Source organism: Gorilla gorilla, chromosome 4 (genome assembly GCF_029281585.2).
Source record: "Gorilla gorilla gorilla isolate KB3781 chromosome 4, NHGRI_mGorGor1-v2.1_pri, whole genome shotgun sequence".
Taxonomy (NCBI): domain Eukaryota; kingdom Metazoa; phylum Chordata; class Mammalia; order Primates; family Hominidae; genus Gorilla; species Gorilla gorilla.
Genome location: NC_073228.2, coordinates 22,922,829 through 22,950,552, shown reverse-complemented (window position 1 = coordinate 22,950,552; position 27,724 = coordinate 22,922,829). Strand labels below are relative to the sequence as shown.

The window sequence follows — 27,724 nt, the reverse complement described above, 5'->3', positions numbered from 1 at the left end:
AACCACCATGGCACATGTATACCTATGCAACAAACCTGCACATTCTGCACATGTATCCCAGAACTTAAAGTATGATAAAAAATGTAAAAGAAATTCCTAATTTGCAAATTGTACAAAAACAGCTGATAGATTACCAATCCCCAATATAGATAATTAGATATAGATACACATTTATACATACCCACAGGACACAGATAGATACAGACATATAGACGAATATGAAGATATCTTTTCCCTTACTATCAATGCCAAATAAACAGGAAGAAAGTTCTTTAAAGGAGAAAGAGAAAAAGCTCTCTAATCACAGATCTGAGTTAGTTCCAGTTTCTCCTGCTACATTGTAACTATATAATCCTGAGAGGTAGTTATTTAATCTCTTCAAACTTCAGTTTTTTCTGGTGGAAAACAGGAAAATTAAATGAAATTATTTATTTTATGGGTTTAATATGGCAACTGGCTTATAGTGTGTCCACAATGAACAGTTAGTTTTTATTTAAAGTAGAAAATGCCATCATGTTTTGGGATGGCTTATTTTTAATGGCTAATTGTAATAACTCCCTTTGCACAGTACACTTTCATTCATCTGAAATTGTTCATCTATATTCTATAAACTCTCCTTAGTTCCACTTAAATGCTGTACAAGTAAGATGCCTTAGGCTTTTCTTATGAGAGGAAAAAAAAATGCCCTGATTTTTAATCCTTTCTCACTGGATTATTATTTTTAAAATCATCTTGGTTATTTTTCTATAATTCTTTGTATATCATTTTTTAAAAAATAGGCTGGGGTGGCGGCTCACACCTGTAATCCCAGCACTTTGGGAGGCCGAGGCAGGTGGATCACTTGAGGTCAGGAGTTCAAGACCAGCCTGGCCAACATAGTGAAACTCTGTCTCTACTAAAAGTACAAAGATTAGCTGGGCGTGGTGGCACTCGCCTGTAGTCACAACTACTAGGGAGGTTAAGGCAGAAGAATCACTTGAACCCGGGAGGCGGAGGTTGCAGTGAGCCAAGATCGCGCCACTGCACTCCAGCCTGGGTGACGGAGCAAGACTCTGTCTCAAAAAAATAAAAATAAAAAAGAAAGAAATTATCTATCTATCTATCTACCTATCTATCTATCTATCTTGACCAAATTTTTTTAGTACTGAGTTAACTCAATTTTGATACAGAAAAGGACATCAGAGAAAAACTTTCATCCTAAACCAAAGAAGTAATTCATTTTCTCCACTTCTCCACCCGGTGTATTGAACACTTGTGTAGAAAATCACATAAACTTTATTTTTTTCTACTCAGTAATGTCTAATATTCTTTGAAAGCCTATGTAGCATACGCCCAGAACCCTTATATGCATTCTACATATCTTATTTAACACGGAGATAGTATCACAGTGTGTAAACGGCAAATTCAAGATTCAAGCCATTTCTTTCTGACTCCAGAACTCAGGCTTTTACCGCATCTGTCTCTAATGCATCACTTGGCTAAACTCTTGAAACTATCTTGCCATTAATTGACAATTCAACCCTTGTTTCCTAACTTGCCTCTACTGTCCTCTCTGGCCATAAAGCTCCCCATATCTCCATCAACTGACACTTAATATTGAGTGTTTATTCTTAACCACCATGTAAAACATTTTAGATACATTTCTTTCTTTTAATTCTCAGGACCAATGAGAGGTACATATTATTATCCATGTTTTACAGAAGAGAAAACTGAAGTTTAAAGAGTTTAAGTAATTTTCTGAGATGGTAGCTACTGAATGCTGAGATGGAGACAACCCGTGGCTTCTTGCCTCCCAGGCTTACCACAGTGCTCTACGGCCTCAGCTAAAATATCTCAATGTTTAAAGAACATAAAAGGTTTTCTTTTTGCTCAGTGTCATAAAAGTGATGACTCATCCAACACTGGGTCAAAAATCAATCACCATTCCTAACATAAGGTATCTGGAACATGTATTTTACTGAATATTGGAAACCTCACGTGTTTGTGTATTTGGGTTCACCCATATATGGTAACTAGTGACCAAGTAATCATCTGGCGCCCTGAGTATTGGCAAACATCTACAGGATAAAGCTGTCTTTAAGTCAAATAAATTTGGAAAGTTTCAGGTCACCAAGTCTGCATGGTCATCTGCTCAACTCATTTATAAACATACTACTTTATGAAAGCGGCAACATTTGTATTGCTTTAGAGATCTAAGGCAGCAGTCCCCAACTTTTTGGCACCAGGGACCAGTTTCATGGAAGACAGTTTTTCCACAAACAGGAGTGGGGAGATGGTTTTGGGATGATGCACGTGGATTACATTTATTGTGCACTTTATTTCTATTATTATTACATTGTAATATATAATGAAATAATTATACAACTTACCATAATGTAGAATCAGTAGGAACCCTGAGCTTGTTTTCCTGCATCTAGATGGTCCCATCTGGGGGTGATGGGAGACAGTGACAGATCATCAGGCATTGGATACTCATAAGGAGCCCGCAACCTAGATCTCTCACATACACAGTTCACAATAGAGTTCAAGCTTCTGTGATACTCTAATAACGCGGCTATTCTGACAGGAGGTGGAGCTCAGGTGGTAATGTGAGCAATAGGGAGTGGCTGTAAATATACATGAAGCTTTGCTCACTTGCCTACCACTCACCTCCTGCTATGTGGCCTGGTACCTAACTGGCTATGGACCAGTAGCAGTCTGTGGCCTGGGGCTTGGGGACCCCTGGTCTAAGGAGTCAACCAGCTAAGTTGTTCTGTTTGTTTATGCTGCATAATGGATTGGAGTCATATGATTTACCAGAATGCTGACTCTCGGAGTCCCATCATTGTCATCAATGACGTAATGTATTGTCTTTCTTGTGTAACATTGACTGATACATAGTATATAAATGTAGAAAAAGAAATAATGCAAAAGAAAATGAAAAAATCAGTTGCAACTCCTCCTTGGGCAACAAAAGGTAATATCTTCATATGTACACCAGTAACTGACATCAGCTGTTCCATCACTGAATGATTTGTTGCGATCTGAAGAAAGATATCAATGAACAAATTGTTATCAATCTAATTCCAACCTTAGGCTTTTTCTCTAAATTATAAGGAATCATGTACATTCTACATTTATGTATTTTATGTTTATATGCCCTTCATGATCTGGCCCCTTGTGGTTCCTGGAACACTTTAGGTTTTGTCGTGACTCCTTAGAACATCATCATCCTCACTGGACAAAACGCTACTCCTGTTTTAAGACTAGCTGAAATGTCACTTCAATTAGCAAATTTTCCCTGATGTTTCTTATCAGAGTATATCCTGCTTCATTGTTTGCCTAGTACACCATTTTAAATTCCATGATAGAATCAGGCATGGTGGCATGGTCTGTAATCCCAGCTACTTGGGAGGCTGAGGTAGGAGGATCACTTGAGCCCAGAAGTTTGGGGGCTGCAGTGAGCTATAATCATGTCTGTGAATAGCCACTGCATTCCAGCCTGGGCAACAGAGTAAAACTTTGTCTCTAAGAAAAACAAAGTTAAAAATAAAAAATTCTATGATAGAATCTAAACTCTTATTATAACTATATATCCATGTTTCTATCTCCCCCTATACCAGTATCCCTGGAGAAAAATGCCTGTGTTCTACTTATTTTCTGATCCCCAGTACTTAGTACAATGGTTTTATTATGGAAGTTGTTCTGTATATTGTGCCTCATTAATGAAGCGAATAAATGATAGAATAGGATAGTCCATTAAATCACCATCCAGCAAAATTCAAATGCAATGTGGTTAGATTCCTTTAACTTTATACTTACTTCTATGATGGCAGCATTAATGGCAGCTTGAAAAGCTACAAAGCCTTTCTCCCAGAACTCTGAACCTTCACACTTCATTTTTTCATTCATTGCTTGACAGTGAGCTTTAGAAGAAGAACACATCCATTATTATGGAATGATACAATCTTGACTACAGAAAAAAACAAAATTTCAAATGTTTCAAAATGCAAAGTCCATGATACTATAGTGGATGGTAAGTCTTCTCAGTTGAGAGTTGCAGAGCACACCCAAACGGAATATAGCAGAATTACTTTACAAATATTTTTAAGACCAGTTCTCAATGATTTTTCATCATATTTTATAATTCTTTCCATTGGTCTAGATTGCTTTCCTTGAGCTTGGATCCTCTGTTGCTTATGTCAAGAAAGCACTAAACTTTAAGAAAATGTTTGGGAATCAATGAGCAAGATCATTTTGTTCAGGTGTTTTTTTAGGAGCAACTTAGAAATAATAGTAAATATAATTTCTTAATAAAACAATGTACTTAAGCACATAAGCTTCATTTAATAAATATGAATCTCCTTTATGTTCAGAAATTAAAGGTATATGTTGCAGTTGTATATGTTTGTGTAGTTTCACCTCTGCTATCAGGTATGCCCCCTTTGTGGCTACTGATACAATAGCAAAAAAAAATTTTTTTCTTCTTCAAAAGTTACCTGAATGGTCTCTGTGCTCTTTCATCATGGGGATTCTATGTCCCCAAGAAAACTTCAAATGGTAGGAGAAGGTATCAGTAAAGATGACTCTCACTGCATCTATTGAATAGTTCAAATCCAATTCATCCATGCTTTTTTCATCAGGCCACCCCATGATTGTTCTTCCTGCCATGTGAAGAAAACAAAAGAAATAGTTAAGCAAGAAAATCTCTACCTGGCCATATTCAATTATGTTGAGGTTATTTTATGTTAAAGCTATTCCTTCCTAAAGGCAGTGCTGGGCCTAAATAAGACATGGAGGGGAGGGTGTGGGAATTTCTGATGTTCTAGATAAAATCAGAAATTTATGGCAAACATTTGTATTGCAAATATAACTTACTCTTCCAAATAAATCATTTAAACAATGCATCATTCTGTTCTTACATTGCTATAAGAAAATACCGAGACTGGGTGATTTATAAAGAAAAGAAGTTTAATTGACTCACAGTTCCCTATGACTGGGGAAGCCTCAGGAAACTTACAATCATAGCAGAAGGTACCTCTTTCCAGGGAGGCAGGAGAGAGAATGAGTGCAAGCAGGGGAAATGCCAGATGCTTATAAAACCATCAGATTTCATGAGAACTCACTCACTTTCATGAGAATAGCATGGGAGAAACCACCCCCATAATCCAATCACTTCCCACTAGGTCCCTCCCTTGACTCATGGGGATTGTGGGGATTATGGGGATTACAATTCAAGATAAAATTTTGGGTGGAGACACAGCCAAACCATATCAAACAATAATTTAAGGCACAATGAATTTCAAATAATTATTGCTATTGGAAATTCCAATGGTATTGGAAATAATCATTGGTATTGGTACTGGTATAAATATTGATATTGGAAATACCAATACATCAACTTAAATTCATATACAAACAAACCTATCTAAAGTTGGAATATATGCTGCAATTATGGTACACATTTTCATTTGGAAGTGATGTCAATGTAGCCAGATTTCCAAAGACAGAATAAAACTGTTGCATTTAGATAGTGTTTCCTTAAGAGACTTTGTTTATTCTAAAATATGTAGTGTAAATGGCTGACTGTTACTGATCTAACCCAGGCCATTTAACCCATATAAGCGCACCCTCCTGGTGCAATTCAACAAGTTCTTTTGTCCTCCGTATTTCCTACAATCCAGCAGCTAGATCCAGAGGCTTAACCAGACTCAGGTCTAATCCTTTTTTGCCAGCCGATAGGTGTTGATGTGTTGTTTTATGAGAGGCTTATAATTTCTAGTTGTTTCTCTTTTTGAGATATTCCAGCCGTTGACCCTCAGTGCCTAGGTCCATTAATTCAATGGGAGTTTCAAAATGGTGATGTTTTATTTCTATCATTTCTTTTTCATCTACTAATATAAAACATTTATAAAATAATATTTTCCATTATCTATTTGGTTGTGCAATAGTTCACGTGGGATATGTGCTTGTATTTTCTCTTTATTTGCTATTTTCCATAATAAGAACTCATTACAATAGGCTGAATATCTCTTATCACACACTTGAGACAAGAAGTATTTTGGGTTTCAATTTTTTTTTGGATTTTATAATATTTTCATATACATAATAAGAAATCTTGAGGATGGAACCCAAGTCTAAATGTGAAATTCATTTATGTTTCACATACACTTTATACACATTGCCTGAAGGCGATTTTATACTATATATATATATATATATATATATATATAAAATTGTTGTTGTTTGTTGGTTTGTTTTTTTGAGATGGATTTTCACTCTGTCACTGAGGCTGGAGTGCAGTGGCACGATCTCGGCTCACTGCAACCTTCACCTCCTGAGTGCAAGTGATTCTCCTGCCTCAGACTCCCAAGCAGCTGAGATTACAGGCACATGCCACCACGCCCGGCTAATTTTTGTATTTTTAGTAGAGATGGGGTGTCACGATGTTGGCCAGGCTAGAACTCCTGACCTAAGATGATCCGCCCACCTTGGCCTCCCAAAGTGCCGGAATTACAGCACACTCAGCCTATACAATATTTTAAATGATTTTGTGCATAAAACAAAGTTTTTACTGCGTTTTCACTGTGACCGATCACATGAGGTGTATTGGTCTGTTTGCCCACTGCTATAAAGACATACCCAAGACTGGGTGATTTATAAAGGAAAGAGGTTTAATTGGCTCACAGTTCTGCATGGCTGGGTGAAGCAGGAAATATAAGAAAAACAAGTAAAGAGAAAACAAGTCCTTCCCTGACCAGGCTGACTCACTCCAAAGTCCAGCTGGAGCTATGATAACATTATCTGCAAGGCCAGGCAGGGGCCCCAGAGAAATGGATTCCAAGAGCAGGGAGGAGAAAAACAAGTTCTTATCAGTCTCTGCCTGAAATTCTCTCCCCATGCTATCATTCTTTGTTCTGCTCTTATAGTTACTTTTGTAACTATTTCAGCAAGTTTGCAAGGATTTTGTAACTTCCTGTTTTCCCATTTGTGCAGGATGGCAAAGGTCACAAGACATGCCTAAGTTGCAAAACCTGTCACAGTTTGATTAACTGCCTTTGTTCTGTTCTCACTTTCCCCATCCTGCAAATTTCATGCCACTGGCCAGCCACCCCACTTCAGTTGCATGAATAAAAGTCAAGCCCTGTCTTTGTTCGTGGCTCAGCCTCTGGATATTAATCTGCTGGGCCAGTGGCCACCTAAATAAAATCCTCTTGTTCCACCCATATGGTCTTTCTGGTCTCCTGATTCCTGCAACGTGGGGAGACCTTAGGACACTTACAATCATGGCAGATGGGGAAGCAGGCACCTTCACAATGTGGCAGGAGAGACAGGAAGCAAAGGGGGGGAAACCCCTTATAAAATCATCAGATCTTGTGAGAACTCACTATCATGAGAACAGCATGGGGGAAATTGCTCCCATGATCCAATCACTTCCCTCCCTCAAAACATGGAGATTACAGGTCCCTTCCTGTACATGTGGGGATTACAATTCAAGATGAGATTTGGGTGTGGACACAGAGTCAAACCTATCATGAGGTCAGGTGTGGAATATTCCACTTATGCATCATGTCAGGCTCAAAAGGCTTCAGATTTTGGAGCATTTCTGATTTTGGGTTTTAGAATTAGGGGTGCTCAACCTGTTTCATCCTCTAACGGTAAAACAGTTAGTTATATTTTTCATTTAACAACTTGACGAAAGCATGGACTTATGCCACATTGGCTGCTGAGTTCTTTTGGCATAACTGATCAGGTCTTGATGGCTCTCTAAGCTATCTGGAATGACAAGGTTCTTCACCTTGTAAATGTCCTGCCCTAGACCTTCTCTTCCATAGTGTGACTCCCAAGTTTTAAGGACACATGGGTGAGAGAATGAGACTATTCCATACTTACTTATTTGGTCTATCACACTTTACACATTTAACAGCTTCAATAGTATTCCAAAACTATACTAGTAACAAAATTTCTGAATATGGTTTCAGTTGCGATTCTCAAATTGGCCCTCTCTGCTTTCTGGTGGGTAATTATGAACTCTTAAAAAAGTTTCTTCTGGACCATCAGATACCTTATTGTTTCTCTTTGTTCTCTTCCTACACCCAGAGGAAAAACCACGCCAATTTTGTGGCTTTTAGAGCTTTGTGTCCCACCCACATATATACTTTGTGGTACAAGGAAACATGTCACCTCTTTTCATTGTAAATATTGCCCATGGGTTTTCAAAATGATGTATAGTTTCTCTCTTAATATGTATGTATTTGAAAAATCATGTTGTCACTACAGTCCAATGTTTCCAGAATCTTTTCACAAACATACATTTAAATAACCCTGGACTATTTCATTTTGATATGTACAATTATGAAGATAACCCTTTTAATATGGAATTTCCTAAATGGGACACTAGTGAACAAACTACAAAAAATTTTGAGACTTGGAAGGAATATAAGTTAATGTTGTTAATAAACTCTAGAAACTTGAACATTCAACATAATTTATGAAGGAAATCTCAAAATGAATTTGTGCCTTTTGCAAATAAGGAAATTACTATGAACAACCAGGGAACATACCTTTTAGGAATGGGGCTGAAGCCACTTTGTTCATTATCTCTTGGGTAGTTTTGGATTCAGGTGCAAATGCAATAACATAATTAGTATCATTAAAACTATCTACACGTTCCAGATCCATTGAAGACATTTGAGGAGTGTCATGAACTTGATGTAAATTGGAGAAAAATAGGTACAGAAACAGTACCAGAAGAAATGAAAAGAGCCATTCCTATATAGCAATAAGAGAAAAAGGAAGCAAACTGGTAGATGTTATACCACAGATCAATCATCCACAAACAGTTTGAAATACTTAATTCTGTTATTTGGCTTGCATTCCATTTGTTCTTTCTCCTAGTTTTTAAATATCCTGATTTTCTTTGTCCATTAATCTGCATATTTTAAAATATGCACATTGTCTACCAAGACAGAATTGTAACATCAATTCCAGTTATAACTGAGAATCTAAGTTTACCACACTCTAGTGCAAGTGATAAAGCCTGGATTACTTTATGAATGGCCCAACAGTTTAGTCATGTTAAAATTTTAGTGACAGTGATAAATAAATAGTAGGTGATGTGGAATAGGTAACTAGCTTCCATCAACAGGAGCAAGATCATATTTTTACCTTCTGTTGCTGGTATGTGGAAGAAGATAGTCCCAAAATGTTGCTCATAAAAAAGCAAAGTTAAGTCTTTGTCATCGTGACCGCATTTGGGAATTGGAAATACAGCACAATGCAATTGAAACCCAGTGATAAGAACCTAGTTAATTATTTAGTTATGATACTACACATAAGTCCTTTTTAAAAGAGTTATATGTCATCTTCATCATATGATCCTTTTTTAGCTATGTGTGTTGGTCTATATCTGTTTCTATCTTAATAGAAAAATAAATATAATGTTTATATAAAAAAGAGCTAAAAGTTTAAAGGTAAAACATCTATGTAGGGCGGGATCACAACTTTTACATTTATATAATCTTTTCCCTATGCAGGAATTGTTGTATACTTTATTCCCTGCCTATCCAAGCATTCAATACATATTTGTTGCATGAACACACACACACACACACGTTCATAAGATCAAATGTTAATATAAGTTTTGAACTATGAGTATTCTATGGGTGATTTTATTATATTTTTCTGAGTTTACTAAATTTTTTGCACAAAGCACATCTAATCATTCTTATGATCAGAAGAAAATAAGTACTATCTTAATAGAAGTAAAAGGTCACAATACTATTTTCCCATTTATTTACATGATTATTATTTCTTTCAAACTGACATTGTCTGTGTCTATAATGACATTGTGTAGAAGTGCTACAATTTGCCTTTTCATTGTTTGTTAGATTTTGGATTCCCTGCCTCTATTTTACTTTGTCCCTGAACTTCTATACAAATGCGTTCATGAGATTCAAATGAGCTCAGAGGTTAAGAATTGTTATCTCTGAAGTATAAAGATATGGCTTTATTTTTCAAGGAGTTTCTGAATATGAATTTTTAAAAAAATGCCTCTATTAAGACATAAAACGATAATACATAACGTAATTTGAAAAAATAAATTTTACCTGAACAAATAGCAAAGCCCAGAATTTGAAAAAAAATCTAGCTTGTTAATTAGACTACACATATGTGCAATATTAAATAACGAAAATAAAGTGTTTATGTTGCCTGATAAAATACTTTTTCATCCTCTAAATATGAGAACACATAGACTCTGAACCATACCAACAAGGTCTGTCTTTTCATCCTCCATTTTTTGAGACAGTTCTTGTAGAGAAGAGCCCACGTTTGCTGACCCACGCTCATGCATCTCTTGCTCATTTTGACCTGTTTCCTTTAAAAAGACAGAAAAAAAATGAAGTAAATGTGAAGGTCTAAAGTAGAAAACATTGTGCAATCAAACATAAAAGAAACATTGTAACAGCTGTTTCCAGTTGCATTCCTGGAGAAGAAGAAAGCCAAAAGGCTAAAATAAAAACATATGAGGAAATGTTTAAACTCAATACTGAAAGAAATAATAATTAAAACAACTATCAGATATGATTTCTCCATCATTGGATTGAGAAAAATCAGAAGAGTGAATAGTGTCGATCGTTGCTATCTCCTCAACTGTAGGTGTTGTTAAATTGTCTAATGGGGAGAAAGGAACTTTCCGCCCTGTTGTTGGGGGTACAAACGAACCCAGTCACATGGGTGATTCATTACTAATTCATTACTACTTAGCAATATCCTACCATCAATCAGTTCTGCTCCTGGATATGCAGCCCATGGAGATTCTCACATGGGGTCATGAGGGGACCAGTGCAAGCATGTTCTTTATAATGTAGATTATTGTGGCATGGTGTTAATAAAACAAATTTTGATGGATACAGTCCAAAGATTACTATGTAGGATTCAGGAGCACTAGATTGGCACACACCCATCCACATGAAGAGATCTTAAAAATATAGCTCCAGTTCAAAGGAAGAAAGAAAGAAAAAGAAAAGATTGAGCATTAGGTCAAAATATCATTGATATCAATTCACATTACATGTGATACACATTTTCCAAAAATATTCAGGAGCTAAAGGATCACCATCCCTAATACAATAAAAAGGTTATCTTTGGAAGTGGGAAATAAGAATGGAGGTTGGGTCAAAAGTGGGAATTGGAAATTAAAGAAAATAAGTAACCAAAACAAGATAGGAGCTTTGTTTGAATCAATTATTTTGTGTGCCACGAACTTAAGAGATTGATTAACTTTTACCCGGGACATCATGTCCAGCTACCAAGAAAAAATTACAGGCTGCATAAGATGGCTCATGCCTGTAATCCCAGCGCTTTGGGAGGCTGAGGCAGGAGGATTGCTTGAAGCCAGGAGTTAGAGACTGGCCTGGGCAACAAAGTGAGACCCCATCTCTATTTTTAAAAAATCAAAAAATTAGCTGGACATGGTCCCTGTAGTCCCAGCTACCAGCTACTTGGGAGGTTGAGGCAGAAGACTGCTTGAGCCCAACAAGATTGAGGCTGCAGTGAACCATCTTCATGCTACTGTACAACAGCCTGGGTGACAGAGAGAGACTCTGTCTCAAAAACAAATAGAAAAAATTATAACACATACTAGAAGGTTAAAAAAAAACAGTATAAGGAGAGAAAGTATCAGAATCAGACTCAGATGTGGCAGAAATGTTGCAATTATTAGACTAGGAATTTGAATCAACTATGATTAAAATACTAAGGGCTTCAATGGATAAAGTAGACAATATGTAACGTGGGAGAAAAAAAAGTCCACACCTGTTTCTCTGTATAAAACACTTCTGATAACAAATGCTTGGGTTTTCCCCACCAAGAAATTCTCCAGTTCTCTGTGGACACCAACTGGGTGACCTAAAATTCAATTGACTTCAATTCTGACACTGTCTACTTGGAGTTACAGCAGATCCCACAGATTAAGGACTCAGTCCCAAAAGACTGCCTCCCACTTCAGATGCCAGTCACAAGCCTGGGTCTTTTGTACTTCTGACTGACTGGCTATATATTAGGGGTTCCCATAACCCGCTCCTTGGGTTTGATAATTTGCTACAGTAGCTCACAGAACTCAGAAAAACAGACTAATTGCAATTACCAGTTTATTACAAAGGATAAAACTCAGGAACAGCCAAATAGAAAATATGATATACATATTTTCTGCCATATGGCACAGTGTGCAGGACAGGACACCGAGCTTCCATTAACTCTCTGGGTGCACCACATTCCCAGCACCTTGAGATGTTCACCAAACCAGAAGTTCCCCAAACTCCTTCAGTTAGGGCTTTTGTGGAGACTTCTTTACATGGGCATGATTAATAAAATCATTGGCCATTGGAGATTAACTCGAACTCAATCTCCTCTCCTCTCCCTGGACATCTGGGGATGGGGCTGAAACCTTCTAATCACATGGGTGATTCCCTGGCAACCAGTCCTATCCTGAAGCAATCTAGGGGATTTCAGCCATCAGATATCTCATTAACACGAAGATACTCATTTCACTTCAGAGATTCCTGTTCTTAGAAGCTCTGTGTCAGGAACAGGGACCAAATATTATAACTAACGCTATTCCCATCACCCCTATGACTCAGGAAATTACAAGGGTTTTAGAAGTTTTGTGCCAAAACTAGGGGGCAGAGACAAAATATATATTTCTTATAATGTTGCATCATGCAGGAATAGATGGGCAAGGTAAGAAAGGAGATAAAACTTCTAAGAGAGAACCAAAAATAAATGCCTAATATTAAAAAATACTATCAGAAATGAAGAATGCCTTTGATCTTTGATGAGCTTATTAGTAGACTACACACAGCTGAGAAAAGAATCCAAACCTTTTCGAAAAGAAAACAAAAAAAGACTGAAGAAAAAACAGAGCAGAATATTTAAGAACTATGGGACAATTGAAAATGTGTAACATATGCCTAATGGGAATACCAAAAAGAAAGAAAGAAAGGAACAGAAGAAATACTTTAAACAGTAATACTGAGAATTTCCCCAGATAACGGCTAGACACCCAACCTTAGATTCAGGAAGGTCAGAGAACACCAAGCAGAATATTTGCTCAAACAACTACACCAAGGAATATCATTTTCAAACTACAGAAAATCAAAGATAAAGAAAAAAATCTTAAAGAAGCCAGAGGAAGAAAACATCTTTTCTATAGAGGAGCAAAAATAAGAATTTTATCTAACTTTTCTTCAGAAATTATGGAAACAAGAAGAGAATAAAGTATTTAATGTGCTCAGAGAACAAACCCACCAACTTAGCATTCTACCCTTAGTAGAATGTACTCTGTGATATTAACCTCAAAAGATGAAAGAGAAGTACTTTCTCAGACAAACAAAAAATGAGAGAATTTGTTGCCAGTAGACCTGCCTTGCAAAAATATGAAAAGAAGATATTTCAAAAGAAGTAAAATGATATGTCACAAATTTATATATAAGCCTGGGCACAGTGGCTCATGCCTGCAATTACAGCACTTTGGGAGGCTAAGGTAAGAGAATGGCTTGAGCCCAGAAGTTCAAGACCAGCCTGGGAAACACAGGGAGACCCTGTCTCTACAAAAACAAAATTATTTAAATTAGTGAGGCATGATGGCTTATGCCTGAGGCCCCAGCTACTAAGGAGGCTGAGGTAGAAAGGATCACTTGGGCCTGAGAGGTGGAGGCTGCAGTGAGCTGTGATGGTGACCCCGCACTCCAGCCTGGGCAAAGAGTGAGACCCTCTCTCAAAAAAAAAAAAAAAAATTCAGATTTACATAAAGAAAAAGCATGAGAGAAAGAAAGAATAAGTGAAGGTACAATAAAAACTTTTTCTTATTTTTAATTGATTTGAAACATAATAGAAAATAATAGCAATGTATTCAATTGTGTATACTTATGTTTATATATGTATATAATGCCATATATACAATATATGTATTACATTCATATATAATGTTCCTGTATGCTTATCTGTAAGTGAAATGAATGACAGTAATGATATGAGGGACAGGAGGGAGGAGGAATTGGGGTTATTTTGTTATTATAAGATACACTACCAATTAAGTGGTATAGAGTTATTCAAAAGTTGACTTGGATTAATTGTAAATATATACTGCAAACTCTAAGGATTTAATTTTCTTTTCTTTTGGAAAATCCATGAAAGAAAGTAAAAACAAAAAACAAAAAAAAATGAGTCTAAATGAATGATAATCTAAGAAAAAAGGAAAAATGAAATTATATTAAATTCTCAATTAAAACCACAAAAGGCAGAAAAAAATGTAGACCAAAAATAGAATTGAAGACTAGAACAAGGGCAATAAATAGAAAATGGTAACAAATTTGGTAGATACTAATCCAATATGTCAATAATCACTTTGATCATCAAAGGTCTAAATGCACCAATTAAAAGACAGAGATTGTCAGAGTAGATGACAAAAAAGATGTAATTACATGTTGTCTACATGAAACCAACTTTAAATATAAAGACACATATAGATTAAAAGTAGAGGGATAAATATAGATGGACCATGCTAACAATAATCGGAAGAAAGCTGGAATAACTATATTAATTTCAGATGGAGTAGACTTCTAAAACAGAACAGACTTTTCATTCCAAAGAAGGAAAATTATCAGGGATAAAGAGAGAAGTTACATAAAGTTAAAGGGGTCAATTTTCCAAGAAGTCATAGCAATCTTTAACATGTGTGTGCTAACAACAGTGTCAAAATACTGAGAGAACTGCAAAGAGAAACAGATGAATCCACTCTTATAGTTGGAGACTTCATCACCTCTCTTGGCAGAAATGGACAGATCCAGCAGGCAGAAAATAAATAAAATCAGAGTTGAACTCAACAATATAATCAACCGATTGGGTAAAATGAACATTTCTACACACGATTTCACTCAATAACAGCAGGAAATTCATCCTTCTCATGCTCACATGGAACGCTCACCAAGATAGACCAATTTTGGGCCATAAAACACACCTTAGAAAATTTAAAGGAATAGAAATCATACAATGCATGCTCTCAGGCCATGGTAGAATTACACTAGAAATCAGTAATAGAAAGATAACTGGAAAATCCCCCAAATACATGGAGGTTAAACACACTTCTAAATAACATAAAAGTCAAAGAAAAAAATCTAATGACAAATTAAAACTTATTTTGAACTAAATAAAAATGAAAACACAGCTTATCAAAATTTGTGGCATACAGTGAAAGCTTTGCTTAGAGAGAAATTTACAGCATCCAATGCATACATTAGTAAAGAAGAAAGATCTAAAGTAAACAATCTAAGCTTACACCTTAGGAAATCAGAAAAAGAAAAGCAAATTAAATCCAAAGAAAGCAAAATAAAAGAAATAGTAAAAATTATGATAGAAATCAATGAAACTGAAAACAGGAAATCAATAGAGAAAAATCAGTAAAACCAAAAGCTGGTTCTCTGAGATCAATAAAATCAATAGGCCTCTACCAAGACTAACTAAGAAAAAAGAGGGAGAGAACACAAGTTGCTAATATTAGAAATGAAAGAGGGGGCATCACTACAGATCTCATAGACATTAAGAGGACAATCAAAGAATATTATGAACAACCCTATGCTTACAAATTTGATAGCCTAGATGAAATGAATCAGTTCCTTCAAAGAGACAATCTGTCAAAACTCACACAAGAATAAACAATCTGAATTAGCCTTTATCTGTCAAAGAAACTGATTTAATAATCAATAATCTTCAAAACAGAAAGCATCACTGGTGGTTCCCCAGTGAATGGGTTCACTGGGAAATTCTATCAGACTGTTAAGGAAGAAATTGTTTCAGCACTCTACAATCTCTTCCAGATGCTAGAAGCAGAAAATGAAATAAAATTCTGAATCTTTGTTCTGTATCTTTCAACTCCTCGTCCTTCATCCCCTGGGATATTTACAAAAGCCTACTTCATAAGGTGAAGCCTAATTAGATAGGATATACTGTGTAAGAGATAATGAGCAGAACGAACTAGAGTAGAGTGATGGTGGTAATAACTATTTTGGAATAGTTAAATATATGGTGATGAAGAGGCACAGAAATAAAAGCCAGATCTATGTCACTTGGTCAATAGAGATTTTCCTATGAAACATCCCAAGAGGTTGGAAGACTTGGAACTCATAGTTTTAACTAGTGTTCAATGGTGTGAAAATGCATTTTGGGGAGATGGTATGGGCATAAAAATGTAATTATTGTGGAATGGACTGTTGAGTCAAGGAATAGGTTTGGTGTATTATAGACAAACTTTATTCTTGCAAAGTAGATGTCCCGCTTTTACTGTTGATAGAAAAGAGCACCCAAACTAATCTTCACATCTATGATGGCTATAACCTCCCTATACGTATGTGGATAGGTGGGAGGTGGAGTTAGGGAGAATGAATCAGCCAAATAGAGATAAACAAATCACATAAAATTGTCCTTGAAGGTACTTAAACAGATACCTCATTCTACTATTGTATTATTGAAATCAATATAGGGATAATCATTTGTAGGCACCAATGTTGCTCTGCTATTTTCAATGAGAGACAATCACCCATGCCTGCCTGCTTATGGGCTCAGCCTTGGCCTTGAGGGTAACCCACATAAGGGCCTAGGCTTACAAGAGTGAAAGAGAGACAGAGAGTGGCCTTCAGGCTTGCACACAGATCCACCAGTCAGCCAGACTTTCACTTTCTACAACATGGGCCTAGGCTTTAGGAAGTCTTTATAGAATTGTTTGCAGAGAACAAACAAAGAATTCAGGACATGTCTGTCCAAAAGCCATTAACTGACCTACTACAACATAATGAAGGTAACTTACTTCAGATATGACAGTTTCAGTTTGGTAGTGCGGGTACAATGTAATTATTTATACTCTTTCATGTTAGCACAGCTCAAAAACTATAGTCAACCATTTGTATTTGTGGGTTCTGCACTTGTGGATTCGACCAACTGGCGGTAGATAATGCTCAGAAAAAAAGGATGGCTGGGTTTGTACTGAACATGTAGAAGCTTTTTTTTTCTTGTCATTATTCCTGAAACAATAAAGTATAACAATTATTTACATAGAATTTACATTGCATTAGGTATTGTAAGTAAGCTAGAGATGATTTAAAGTACACAGGAGAATATACATAGGTTAAATGCAAATATGACACCATTTTACATAATGGTGTCATATATAAGGCAGAATAACAACGATGGTCTGAAAGTTGTAGAGCTTTAGTGACCATGAACTATTTTAACTGATAAAGAAAACGTAAGACCTAATCTTAGCTAACAAACCCAACATTCTAGAATGGGAAACTCACCCAGGAAATGATTCAAAGGTAGTAGTTCAAGTCTTGGTATAGTGGAGCACAAGGCCAGTTGACTAATAAGGCCTGTGTTTTCACAGTAATGGTATCCTCTTTTGGTGCCATGTTGAACAGGAGTGGCAATCATAAGGTTGCTATTGCCCCTTCAATGGTTTTATTAATGAGGGTGCTCCTGGATCCTAGGTTCATGGTTCATCCTGCCATATTCATGGCAGGAGCAAAGCCATGAATATGCTGACCCCTTCTGGTATTCAAGAGACAGCTCAAGTGGGAAGACGATTTATTCAAGTCAGCCTCAAGGGGGTAGTACCAGAGATGGAGCCTATCCATGGTCTATTGCAGGGAATACTGTGCTGCTACTGAAGTCTGAAGGGCAAGGTGTATTAGTCTGTTCTCACACTGCTAATAAAGACTTACCTGAGGCCGGGCACGGTGGCTCATGCCTGTAATCCCAGCACTTTGGGAGGCTGAGGCAGGTGAATCACAAGGTCAGGAGTTCGAGACCAGCCTGGCCAACATGGTGAAACCCCATCTCCACTAAAAATACAAAAAATTAGCTGGGTGTGGTGGCAAGTGCCCGTAATCCCAGCTACTTGGGAGGCTGAGGCAGGAGAACCGCTTGAACCCGGGAGGCAGAGGTTGCAGTGAGCCGAGATTGCGCCACTGCACTCCAGCCTAGGTGACAGTGTGAGACTGTCTCAAAAAAAAAAAAAAAAAGACATACCTGAGACTGAGTAATTCATAAAGGAAAGAGATTTAACTGACTCACAGTTCTACATGACTGGGGAGGCCACACAATCATGGCTGAAGGCAAATAAGGAGCAAAGTCACGTCTTATATGGTGCCAGGCAAGAGAGCTTGGGTAGGGGAACTCCCCTTTATAAAACCATCAGATCTCGTGAGACTCGAATACTATCATGAGAACAGCCCAGGAAAGACCTGCCCCAATAATTCCATTACCTCCCCCTGGGTCCCTCCCATGACAGATAGGGATTATGGGGACTATAATTCAAGATGAGATTGGAGTGCGGACAGAGCCGAACCATATCACAAGGCATAGTTGAAGAGAAATGTGATTGGCAGAATAATGGTCCCGTTCTAATCCTGGAATTTGTGAATATGTTACAGTACATGACAAAGGGGAATTAAGGCAGTAGATGGAATTAAGGTTGCTAATCAGCTGACTTTGAAATAGGGAGATCATCCTGGATTATCTGGGTAGACCCAGTGTAATCACAAGGGTGCTAAAAAGTAAAACAGGAAGGCAGACGAGATCAGAGTGAGGCAGTAGAAGAAGGGTTCGTTCTGCTGCTACTGGCTTTGAAGATGGACGAGGAAGACCATGAACCAAAGAATGCAAGAAACCTCTAGAAGCTACACAGGGTAAGAAAACAGATTCTCCCCTACAGCCTCCAGAAAGAGACACAGCCTAGCCAACCCCTTGATGTTAGCCGAGTGAGAACCGCATCACACTTCTAACCCCCAGAGCTGTAAGATGATAACTCTGTTTTGTTCTAAACCATTAAGTTTGTGGTCGTTTTTTTTTTTTTTACAGCAGCAATAGAAAGTTAACATGGGGGCAGGGTTGGGGGAAGGAGTCCGAGAGCCTGAGGCCTGAGAACAAGACGGGAAGACATTGCTGGACATTTATTTTATGACGTGCCTCATCAGCAGAACAAAGAAGGGCATGGACTTATGTTTAAAAACTATCCAGAAGTGACCAAAGAAATTCACCAGTGATGCAGATGAGATCCTAATAATCATGCCATTGGAGCAGGCTGTGATAGCCTGGAAATCCTGCCTGAAACCAAACTGCAACATTTCCAACTAAGAAATCAAGCGGTGATAAACCTCAGTATCTGAAAGGGTTAAATATTGTGCCCACGTGACTACTGTTCTTTCTGTGAATTAATGTGTGTGCCAGAAAATATTTGTGAATAAAAAACAATTACATAATCTCATTGTCATGAATGTGGTTATTTATCTCTGAGCGTTAAGACTGATTTTCTCCCCCACTGAACATCTTAGTGTAAATATCAGAGAAAAAATATACTACCCACCGTAATAATATAAAACATCTAATTAGCTTAAATTGTTCTGAATAAGAAATTGTATAATTTAAAAATAATAAATTGGTTATAAAAAGCCAATCATTTCCCAGTCAGATAAAATTCCTGTTATTCACAGAACAAATTTTTCTAATTTGTTGCACTGGGCAACAAATTAGATCAAAATTTTAAAATAGTTACTATAATAAACAAGATCAATAAAAATCTTTCCTTAAGTTTTCTTGATGAAAATATTCTCAAGCCATTTAAAAACAATTCAAAACTCAGAAAATTGTGCATCCTGAAATGCTTACAATTCCTCTGGCAGTAAAATTAAAAACAAACAAAGAAGAGTAAGTAATTCAAATAAATTTGGAAATAGTTCATACTTGTAAAGAGGCAACATAACGTGACATTTCTTTTGATTTATTCAATAGCCTGTTAGATAATGTATGCTATTTGTCCAAAAATGTTTTAGTTACGGGGTAAAAATTTAAATTCTTAGTTCTTCATTTGGTTATTTAGTCATACAAAATAAAATAGATGATTTAAAAAGTCAAAATGACTCGTTAATAACTTACTGCTTTTAATGGTTTCTACCTAAATGTCTGGCATTCCTATTTATAGTCTTATGTTATATTTCTATACGCAAAATAACCACAATTTTAGAGGTTAACTTACTCTCAGGAAAGCTGGAGGAAAAATCTAGAAACACAGTTCATCCGTGGGTCTCTGCATGTTCTGGAGGAGAATTCACATTCCTTTTGGGTCACTACTACATCATGCTTTTAATTTCATATTCATTGTGAATAGTTCTCTTTTATACTGATTTCCAAGGAGAATTTGGTCTCAGTTCAGCTAGCCTGCCAAAATATCTTCTGCTCACGTGGTGATTTCTTTGCTGTTTTCCATTTCTTTGTTTCCTGCTAGTTACTCAGCAGGGAGTTTGTAGTTGCAGATGGTTGGCTGGACATATCAAAACATTAGGAACTATCAAACCAAGGAGAATCTAGCCTTTCTCAATCGGTCTTTTCATACAAGGCCCTAATGGGAGAGTTGACCCCAACACAATGATTTAAACAAAGATAAGTAAGAAGCCAATCCAGAGAAGAGTAGAGCAGAACAAAGTGGAAAATACATAAATATATATGTTATATATATATATATATATATATTTTTTTTTTTTAAGTGACAAGTAAATACATACAAATTGGGTTAGAAACTATTTAAAACCTTCAACAGATTCTTAAAACCTGAGTCCAGAAATACGGCAATAAAGCAATGTAATTTTCTTCAGGGTAACAAAAGAAACTCTGAGTTTCCATCTGCATCTCAGTTTCATTTTGTGCATACTAATTGTAGCATCTTTCATGGTACTGAAGCGAGCAGAATCTTTAGAGAAATCTCACATAACAATTACCTGTGCTCCCAAAGCCTCCAGGCTTGTCATTTCTGCAGCGGTTCCCATGAAACAAACTATTTTCTCCACCAGTAACTACTGAATTTTAGTATGTCCTGCTTTCCAGTATTGTTAGAGAAACATTTTTAACTGGTAATAGATGCCATTCTGTCTATTTTTGAGCATCTTGTGTAAGTAGAAGAAAAGACTGTTCCAAAATTCTTATAATTCATGGAGTTTATCTTTGGCTGAAGAAGAGGGGGGAAAGGACCACTATCATTAATTCTTCAGTACTGTAACTTCTTCCTGAACATACAGCTGAAAGGGAAACAATAAATGCATGCAATTCTTAAATCAGCCTCTTATCTGTGTCTCATGGACCATGATAACCAAATGAAATCTTCCTTACCCATTTCCCATTCTCTCAATATTGATTCAATTATATTTATCCTTTTTCTAATTATATGCGATCCAGAAGTTGCTCAGCAAGCAGTCTGTGGAAGTAGGCTGAACTCCTGAATCCATGAGACTGTCAAACTTAAAAAAAAAAAAAAAAGACTTCTGATTGTTTCCATATGTCTACAGAAAATGTTATAGGTTGGTTGGTTGTATTTTCTGCAGAAAATACAAAATTATCACATTCAATACATTTAATAACATCGCCAACATTTTGTGCACAGACAATATAATTTAGGAATTTTTTTTTCAGTAACTTGTTTCCTAGAAGAACTTTGTACCTAGGTTAGAGCTTATGAGTTCTGGCCCTAGTTGATTTTGACTTTCGGTTCTAAATTCTGTTTTCAATGTTTCCTTCAGTGTACCACACTGTAATCTCTGTGGCACTATAACAGAGCAAGCTCCCTCTCATTGATCTTCTTTTTAATATTTTCTAGATTAAACAATATTTAATATTTTTTTTTTTTGAGACGGAGTTTCCCTCTGTCGCCCAGGCTGGAGTGCAGTGGCACAATCTCGGCTCAATGGAACTTCTGCCTCCCAGGTTCAAATGATTCTCCTGCCTCAGCCTCCACAGTAGCTGGGACTACAGGCACCTGCCACCACGGCCAGCTAATTTTTGTGTGTTTTTAGTAGAGAAGGGGTTTCACCATTTTGGTCAAGCTGGTCTGGAACTCCTGACCTCAAATGATGCACCCACCTTGGCCCCACAATGTGCTGGGATTACAGGCGGGAGCCACTGCGCCCGACGTATTTACTCTTATAAAGAAGTTTTTGAATCAGTTTACCAATTCAAAAACAATCCCATGGGAGTTCAAAAATGAAATGGCACTGATTTTATATCATAATGTACACTTTTTTAGCAACTACATATAGCATTTATTGTGTCTAAGACATATTTAAATATTAAAACATTTAATCCACATAATAATCCCATGAGGTAGGCATTATTCTAATCACCCCATTTTATGGACCGGAAAGCTGAGGCCCAGGGAGTTACGTAACTTGCCCAAATTCACACAGATGGTGAGTAGCGGAAACTGAGTTAAAACTCAGACCATCTGTAGAGGCTATGAGCTCAAATTACAAATGCTACGCTGTCTCATTTGCATATATCTCTGTTTATTCCATTATTCTTACTTTATGTGCACATATTTTACAATTTTCCTTGCCTTTTGCTTCATTTATTTTGCGGCAGTATTCTCCAGTGCCAGAAACCTTATAAATTTCATGTGATGTGTTTTGCACCAGACTACAACATTCTTCTTGGAATCTTTGCTGGCTATTTGTAAGGAGCACTTGTCACCCCAAGACCTGTGTGCAGCCCTTCTCAACACTGTGCAAAAACAGAAAAACCTGATCTGTAAAGAGAGAAGGATGAAGTGGTCCAGCTGCCTGATAAAGAAAGACTGAGAATGTCTGCTTGTTTCCCAGGGGCTTTTATCTTCTTGCTTTTATTCTTTCTCAGATCTGGCTGCACTGCCTGCATGTGAGTTTTGTCAGATATCCTCCAAACATTTCTCTTTGTTTTTTTGTTTTGTTTTGTGTGTGTGTGTGTGTTTTTTTTTTCTTTTTTTTTTTTTTGTGACGTGATCTCTGCTCACTGCAAGCTCTGCCTCCCGGGTTCATGCCATTCTCGTGCCTCAGCCTCCCAAGTAGCTGGGACTACAGGTGCCCGCCACGATGCCCAGCTAATTTTTTGTATTTTTAGTAGAGACAGGGTTTCACCATGTTAGCCAGGATGGTCTCGATCTCCTGACCGCGTGATCCACCCGCCTCAGCCTCCCAAAGTGTTGGGATTACAGGCGTGAGCCACAGCGCCTGGCCCTCTTTGTTTCTTAAAAATGTAATAAATTCTACTTGGTCTTGTTTTGTGCTTTTTTTGCCTTGAAATATCCTTTGTGTGATATATTCCTACCCTCCACTTTTATTTGCAATTTGCATTTCTCAGATATATTTTGACAAACTTTTATTACATGCCTAAAGGATGCCTGTTGAAGTAGTATAACTGCATTTCTCTTTTTACCTTATCTGCAAATCTTCTACTATCCATGGGCAGGGCAGGGAAGGGGATGTAAGTCCTTTGGTTACCCAATCCTTTTCTTCCAGTCATCTTATTTTATGGTCTCTTTAAATTACGCTTTCCTGTTATTTCCCATTTATCCATTTCTATAGTGATTGTGTTTTCTCTGTTCCTTTTTTCAGGTTCCCCTTTTCCTTTTTCCCCAACTATCATCTATAAAGTTCTGGATCAGTATTTTGTTCTACTAGTGATAACCCTCAAATGTTAACAAACATATCAGGATCTACATTACTCTGGCAATATAAAAAATCAGCCTACGTCTTTATACATCTTTCTCCCCCATCTTCCTGCTCCTTATAGGATACACCCGTTAGCATATTTGAACTTAAAACATTAGCTCTACTCCTTACTAATTGCAATGCAAGGCAAGTAACTTACCTTGGAGCCCCAATGATTTACCCAGGAAGCTTTAGTTTTCTCATCTGTGAGATCCAGAGGACACAATAGTATCTAACAAGGGTGTTTTAGAATTTATAAATTTAGATTTGGGGTGGAGGGAAGATGGTAGGGATTAAAGGAAATAACATATGTAAAGTATTGAGTGCAGTAGCTTGCAATGAGGGATGACTCACCAAATGCTAGAGACTATACTCTCCACAGCTGTGTCAAAACTAGACATTATAGGTGTTTGTAAATTTTACCAGTCTGATTAATAAAAAATAGTACCACCTTGATAACTTATATTTCTTAGTGGTGTCAAGCATATTTTAATATACTTTTTGGCCATTTGTAAATTTTTTTTACTATAACAAATCTGTTCATTTTCTCCATCTGTATTTTTGTTACTCTGTCATTCCATTGTTGTTTTCTGTTTTTGTTTATAGCTCTGACTGAAAATGTCTTATATTTCTCACTTTAAAAATAGCATGTTACTGCTTTCTCATCCAGATATGATGATAAAGTGCTTTTGGTACTCGTAAGTTTGAGGTTTTTTTGTTTTTCTTGCGAAGACATCTTAGGGTTTTCTCTTTAACCACAAGTGTAGGGAATTTCACGACAGTGTGCTCAGGTATTGATTTTTGGGTTTTGTCCTACATGGCACTTTGTGTTCACTTGCAATCAAAGAACTTGTGTCTCCTTTTTAAGTTCTGGGAAAATTTTAACTAATACCTTCATCAAATATTGCTTTCCTTCTAGTCTCTCTATTCTTTTCTCTTGGAAGTTTATTAGATATTGAGCAATGTTGTCCTTGTGTCTATCCTTTGCTTATCTACCATCTTGAAATGGGAAAGCAATCTATTTCCACATCACATATAAACAATCTTTCTGACATAGAATTTTTATGATATCATTCCCACTACTGCCTTGACTATGTCCTGATCTCTTTGCAAATGTGCAAGAATTTTTTTTTTAATTATCTGGTCCTTTCTTCTCTTTCCACTCTTCCCTTGCCTTGTCTCCTTCCTCCAACTCAAGCCAGACACTTCTACATGATTTTCTTTTTTAATAAGTACATCATGTTCTCATTTACCTCTCTTTGCTCTCCTGTAACTAACTCCGGTTCACAAGGGGACTTCTCTGGTGACTACAACTATCTGCTCAGCTCCTACTTTTCCTTCAGGTTTCAGCTCTGATCTCTCCTCCCACAAGGTGCCTTCCTTGCTGATACAGTTTGGCCATGTCCCCCCGGCAAATCTCGTCTTAAATTATAGTTCCCATAATCCCCATGTGTCGTGGGAGGGACCTCGTGGGAGGTAATTGAATCATGAGGGCAGTTACCCTCAGGCTGTTCTTGTGATAGAGAGTGAGTTCTCGTAAGATCTGATGGTTTTATAAGAGGCTTTTCCCCCTTTTGCTCGGCACTTCTCTTTCCTGCCACCCTGTGAAGAAGGACGTGTTTGCCTCCCCTTCTGCCATGATTGTAAGTTTCCTGAGGCCTCCCCAGCCACCATGAACTGTGAATCAATTAAACCTCTTTTCCTTATAAATTACCCAGTCTCAAATATGTCTTTACTAGCAATGTGAGAACGAACTGATACCCTTGCCCTCATTGCATATGGGTTCCATGCCCCTTCCAGGTGGCCCCATAGCACGCTGTGGTTATTGCTATTATACTATGTACCTCACTGTCTTTTAGGCTAAATATACTCATTTCTCCCACACCATAGATTGTAAACAACTGAAGGGTACAAAATCATCACCGCTGTGTACCTCACAGAGCCTGGAACATGAAGGTTGCTCAATACATACATTTTAAGTTTTAAATGTATAAAGTTGAATGTGAGGTAGGAAAACAAAAGAAAAAAAGTATCTTTTTTTTTCAAGAAGCTTAGTTATAAAAGAAAGGTTGTAGGTTGGGTGGTAGTTTAAGTGAGTTGTTTTTGTCAATAAAAGGTTGTTATTTTGTTTTTTAAAGACAACATTTAAAAAGGGAAAGTGAAGAGGAGAACGCTGAACACGCAGGAGAAACGCAGGAGAAACACAGTAACAGGTGGAGTGCTGCTTTTTTGGAGGGGCTGGGTAAGACGGTATTGGATCAGATGGGACAGGTTTTTTTTTTTTTTCTCTGTCACAAGAAAAAAAGGAAGTGCCAGTGAAAGCTGAGAGGATTAAAAAATGTGACAACACGAAGTAAAGATTTCCGTCCTCAGGGTTAAGTTATTTTTCTGTGAAGTAGGAAGCAAATTCTAAGAACAAACCAACAGATGTGCTGGGCACTTGAGGATACTGTGAGGAGTCTTGAAATAGGTATCAAGGAGAGTGGAAGATTGCCTTAGACATGTCAGGAACTCATAAGACCTGCTGCCTTAAGAAATGCTCCTTGAAACTAAAGGAAAATTTGTAAGGTTTATCTCTGAACTGACGGCTCAAAACAACATATTTTTAGAAGTTATTTATCATTAATTAAAATCATTGATGGATCAGGAAAGGCATCGATAGCTATTGAAACTGATAAATAGTGAGTGACTTAAAGACTTGACAGAAAAATGCTTTAAATGTACAAGAGAAAAGCCGTACTTATGGAATAAACTGAGTTACTCATAGCTAAGACACTAGCACCAATACAAAAATAGCAATAAAAAAAGAATTGACATATTTAATGCAAAATTTTGTAATATTTTTGCTATTTTTGTATGAATGGAAATTTTCTTAATATATAATTAAATATGATTTAATATTTTTTAAATTTATATTCTTCAACTTTGAATTTATAAAAGAAAGTCATTGTGCCCTGTAATCCCAGTACTTTGTGAGGCCAAGGTGGGAGGATCTCTCGAGTCCAGAAGTTCAGACCAGCCTGGGCAACATGGTGAAACCCTGTCTCTACAAAAAATACCAAAAAATCAGCCAGGTGTGGTAGTGCATGCCTGCAGTTCCAGCTACTCTGGAGGCTGAGGTGGGAACATCACTTGAGCCCTTGAGCCTGGGAGGTGGACGTTGCAGTGAGCTGAGATGGCGCCACAGCCTTCCAGCCTGGGCAACAGAGTAAGCAGAGTGAGACCTTGAAAAAAAAAAAAAAAAGAAAGAAAGAGAGAGAGACAGAGAAAGAAAAAAGAAAGAAAGAAAGAAACAAAGAAAGAAGAAAGAAAGAAAGAAAGAAAAAGAAAGAGAAAGAAAGAAGGAAAGAAAGAAAGAAATTGGGTTATACAGGTTTCTTTTTTATTCTTACCCTATATAAGACTAACTAGTAAGCCTGGGCTCCTCAAACATCACCAACAATTACAATTACATTACAAGTTATAGTCAGAGTTCAGAAGCCTCACAGAGCTCATTGGGTTTGAAAGAACTAAACATTGCTGCCATTGCATTTCTTGTCAGCTTCTGTTGGGGGCAGTACATAAAAACAAAGAGTTTATTTTGTTATAGTAGATGCTCATCTCTGTGCAGGAAACCTAAACAGAAACACTGGGAAATCTTGGCTCCTTATCTTATAGACCAGGAAATCTAGGCCCCACTCCACAATATCTGGGGGCACTAATTCTTTCTGTATTTGTTTTAAGATGTTTGATTAAATTAATATATGTTAGATTTTGCCTAGGTCTTTTTTCTCCAGAGAAATTATTTACTGTTACATAGGAATCTCAGGTGTTCAGCCTTTTTATAAACATTCAACGGAAACTTCAAACAAAAATGTATTTGGTCATCTAAAATTATTGTTTCCAATATACAATCATTATTCCTCTGAGCCCATCCTGGGAGTATTTTATGCAAGTTTTCTAGTGTATTTAGCATACAACTTAAAAAACCTTAAGAAGATATCAAGCCAGTTACTTTTCAATTTATTTGTACCAAAATACCACACAGTGGGATTTTGTAAGATAATAGCAAAATCTTTATTGGTATTTCTATTTCTACTGTTGAACTATGCTAATGTGAATGCTCCTTCAACAAGGAAATAAATAAAATGGTTAAATAAGAAGTAACAAAAACAGAGATCACATTCAAAGAAAAATAAATACCC

General features: G+C 36.9%; 1 protein-coding gene across 13 annotated transcripts in view; it reads right to left on the bottom strand.

Annotated features, from left to right (window-relative positions):
• ABCA9 (ATP binding cassette subfamily A member 9) overlaps positions 1-27,724 on the bottom strand; it is a 103,573-nt gene that overhangs the window by 65,907 nt on the left and 9,942 nt on the right. For 5 of the 13 annotated variants that reach the window (XR_010133733.1, XM_063706133.1, XM_063706139.1 and 2 more), the window contains exons 2-9: positions 21,193-21,320; positions 20,805-21,031; positions 20,066-20,350; positions 10,249-10,357; positions 8,544-8,751; positions 4,479-4,643; positions 3,802-3,905; positions 2,797-3,023 (exon numbers count right to left, since the gene is read on the bottom strand). Coding sequence is in view for 12 of the 13 variants with exons in the window: in XM_063706133.1 (XP_063562203.1) it covers positions 2,797-3,023; positions 3,802-3,905; positions 4,479-4,643; positions 8,544-8,751; positions 10,249-10,344 (800 nt within the window). In the remaining variant the exon portion in view is untranslated. Of the gene's footprint in view, positions 1-2,369; positions 2,428-2,796; positions 3,024-3,801; positions 3,906-4,478; positions 4,644-8,543; positions 8,752-10,248; positions 10,358-16,840; positions 17,055-20,065; positions 20,515-20,804; positions 21,032-21,192; positions 21,321-27,724 lie in introns of those variants that run through there. The other 8 variants (XM_063706134.1, XM_063706141.1, XM_063706136.1 and 5 more) reach the window with 8 other exon arrangements.